A 2,553-nucleotide genomic window follows, 5' to 3' on the forward strand; every position below is an offset into this window, starting at 1 on the left:
TCCACAAATCAGTCCAAACGTGTATAACATTGGCTTGATTTCCATTAAAAAGCCACAAAATGTAACACTAAAGGGTTTCTGAGGACTAGACCTCTTAGTTCTTTTGTTAAGAGATTTCTTTTGTTGTCTTTATGTACAGCAAAATACTTGTTTCTCTTTTCATGTCATGGTAAGGAAAAAAAATGTATTGCACATTATTCTTGTTCAGAAAGTTTGTGTCTGGTGCAGGAAGTTTCTCTTCTAGTGAAAGAATATTAGTGAGCATTATAGATTGAACCTATTTTTAGGCACCACAAACCCAATGGGCTGGGATGAGTCGTAAAGGATTTCTCTCTCTCAAAGTTAGCACGGAAGTTGCTTTCACAGAGCAGCATACTCAGTGAGGACAAACCTCTCGGGGACCTTCCTTTCCTTAAGAGACAATGCTCACTTGGGTGCTTCTAAAAGAAAAATCATTGCTCCATAAAACTTGGCTATATCTGCTTACTCAGAAACCTGTAGGAAACCCAGCTCAGCTACATTAAAAAGTTAAACAAGTTATTTTGTTGTTGTTGTTGCTTTTTGTCTGTTTTTCTTTAACTATCTGAGGGCCGGATTAAATACATAACTAAAAATTAGTAACAAAAGAGGCTGTTTTAGTTCACAATATTTCTTTCACTGAAAACCTTTCCACAAGTACATTTATCTTCAGTATTTAACCAGGTCCTGAATTCAGTATGACATTTTGCCTTGAGGTATTAAAGTGTCCTCTGCCAAAAAAAAAAGCACCATCTATTTTTTAATTTTGGACCGCTACTGTGGATATTTGTAAGTCTCATCTAAAGCCTATTCATACACAGGTGGGTGGTTGTAACGTGGATTCATATTTTGCAAGGTGAGTTTTCTGTGGATGCTGAGGTTTTTTGTAGATTCCACTACTGGTAATAACGCTTGCAGGTTTTCTCCTACTTCTCTTCTTTAATCTTCGACTACAAACATTCTGCCAGGACTGAAGAGTCTTGGAAGTCCAGATCCACATCCCACTAGTAATGCCCACGACTAACAACATAAAAATTTTGACCATAAAAATTTCTACTGCTGGAATGGAATTATTCATCATGCAGTCTAAATTTTTAGTCTGATTGTTCATCTTGCATTTCTGTTGAGTTGCCACAATTTTCCAGTAATCCATGTTAAGTCTTTCATAAAAATAGCAAGCTATGACACAAGTTGCAGGCACTGTGTACAAGACTGAGAAGACACCAATCCTGACCATGAGTTTCTCCAACTTGTCGGTATTTTCTCCGCCTGTTTTCATCACCCTTCTGATATGAAAAAGGGCCACAAAACCAGAAAGAATAAAAGAAGTGCCAATGATTAGATAACAAGCCAAAGGAATGAGTACAAACCCGGTCAAGGCATTCACATCCATGCTTCCAACATAGCACAACCCTGTCAGCTCATCTCCAGCCACCCTTCTCATAACTAGGATCATTATGGTCTTCACAGCTGGAATGGCCCAGGCTGCCAAATGAAAGTAGCTGCTGTTTGCTTCAATTGCTTCGTGCCCCCATTTTTTCCCAGCCGCTAGAAACCAAGTTAAAGTCAAGATTACCCACCACAAGGAACTGGCCATACCAAAGTAATACAGAACCAGGAACACAATGGTGCAGCCAGTGCTCTCCAGTCCCTCTTGGATGACATAGAGCTGGCCGCTGTCCCTGTCACAGGCAATGCTCTCAGCACCTGAAAAGAGGCGGATGATGTACCCCACAGAGTAGACACAGTAGCACATAGAGAGGAAGATGATGGGCCTCTCGGGGTACTTGAAACGCTGAGGATCTATCAGAAAAGTGAGTACAGTGAAAGCGCTGGAGAAAAAGCACAGAATGGACCAGATGGCAATCCAAATGACAGCAAACTGTTTGTCATCCTTGCTCCAGTAAACATCAACCCCCGGGGTGCAGAGCGGTGCGCAGGAAGCGCTCTTTTCCACGTGGTGGAACTTGCCCGGATTTTCACAGGAGGTTCTGCTGAGGCTGTCCTTGTGCTGCTGCAGGTCATGGCCACTGCTGGGCCTCTGCGGCCGGAACATGGGTGGCAGCATGCTGGAACCCCTGGGCGGCTCGTCTGACCCATTGTTGGGGGCCTCCATGCACAGGTAATTGGGGTCGTTCTTGTTGGGCAGCTTGCTGCAGTCTAAGGAGTCTGGCCATTTGAAGTTGAACTGCTCCATGATAGGAGAGCATTTCAGCCTCGCCTGCTCACACATGACCCTGCAGGCTGGGATCGGCGTTGAAACCTGCTCGGTGCACATAGGGGCGTAGAGGGAGCAGAGGAAAAATTTCAGATGGCTGTGGCAACCGTACTCCACCAAGGGGGCAAACTCGTGTAGCTGGATGGCCGCTTCCCTTTGGTTTTCGTGTCCCATCAGGTTCGGCATCCTCGTCATGTTGTACCCTATATCCTTGCACATGGGGATTTCGATCGGCTGGCACCTCCCGTCGCCGGGGCGCTCAATGTCGATGGAGCTTATCCCCGCGCAGCGCTCTGCGAGCCAGCAGAGCGCCAGGA

General features: G+C 45.0%; 1 protein-coding gene across 1 annotated transcript; it reads right to left on the reverse strand.

Annotated features, from left to right (window-relative positions):
* On the reverse strand, nucleotides 1-2,551 carry FZD10 (frizzled class receptor 10; the record flags this gene model as incomplete). Its single annotated transcript, XM_010720229.2, has 1 exon — nucleotides 1-2,551. A coding segment is annotated over one exon (1,722 nt), but the record flags the coding sequence as incomplete, so codon positions are not given.
* Nucleotides 2,552-2,553: the final 2 nt, after the last annotated feature.

Source organism: Meleagris gallopavo, chromosome 17 (genome assembly GCF_000146605.3).
Source record: "Meleagris gallopavo isolate NT-WF06-2002-E0010 breed Aviagen turkey brand Nicholas breeding stock chromosome 17, Turkey_5.1, whole genome shotgun sequence".
Classification (NCBI taxonomy): domain Eukaryota; kingdom Metazoa; phylum Chordata; class Aves; order Galliformes; family Phasianidae; genus Meleagris; species Meleagris gallopavo.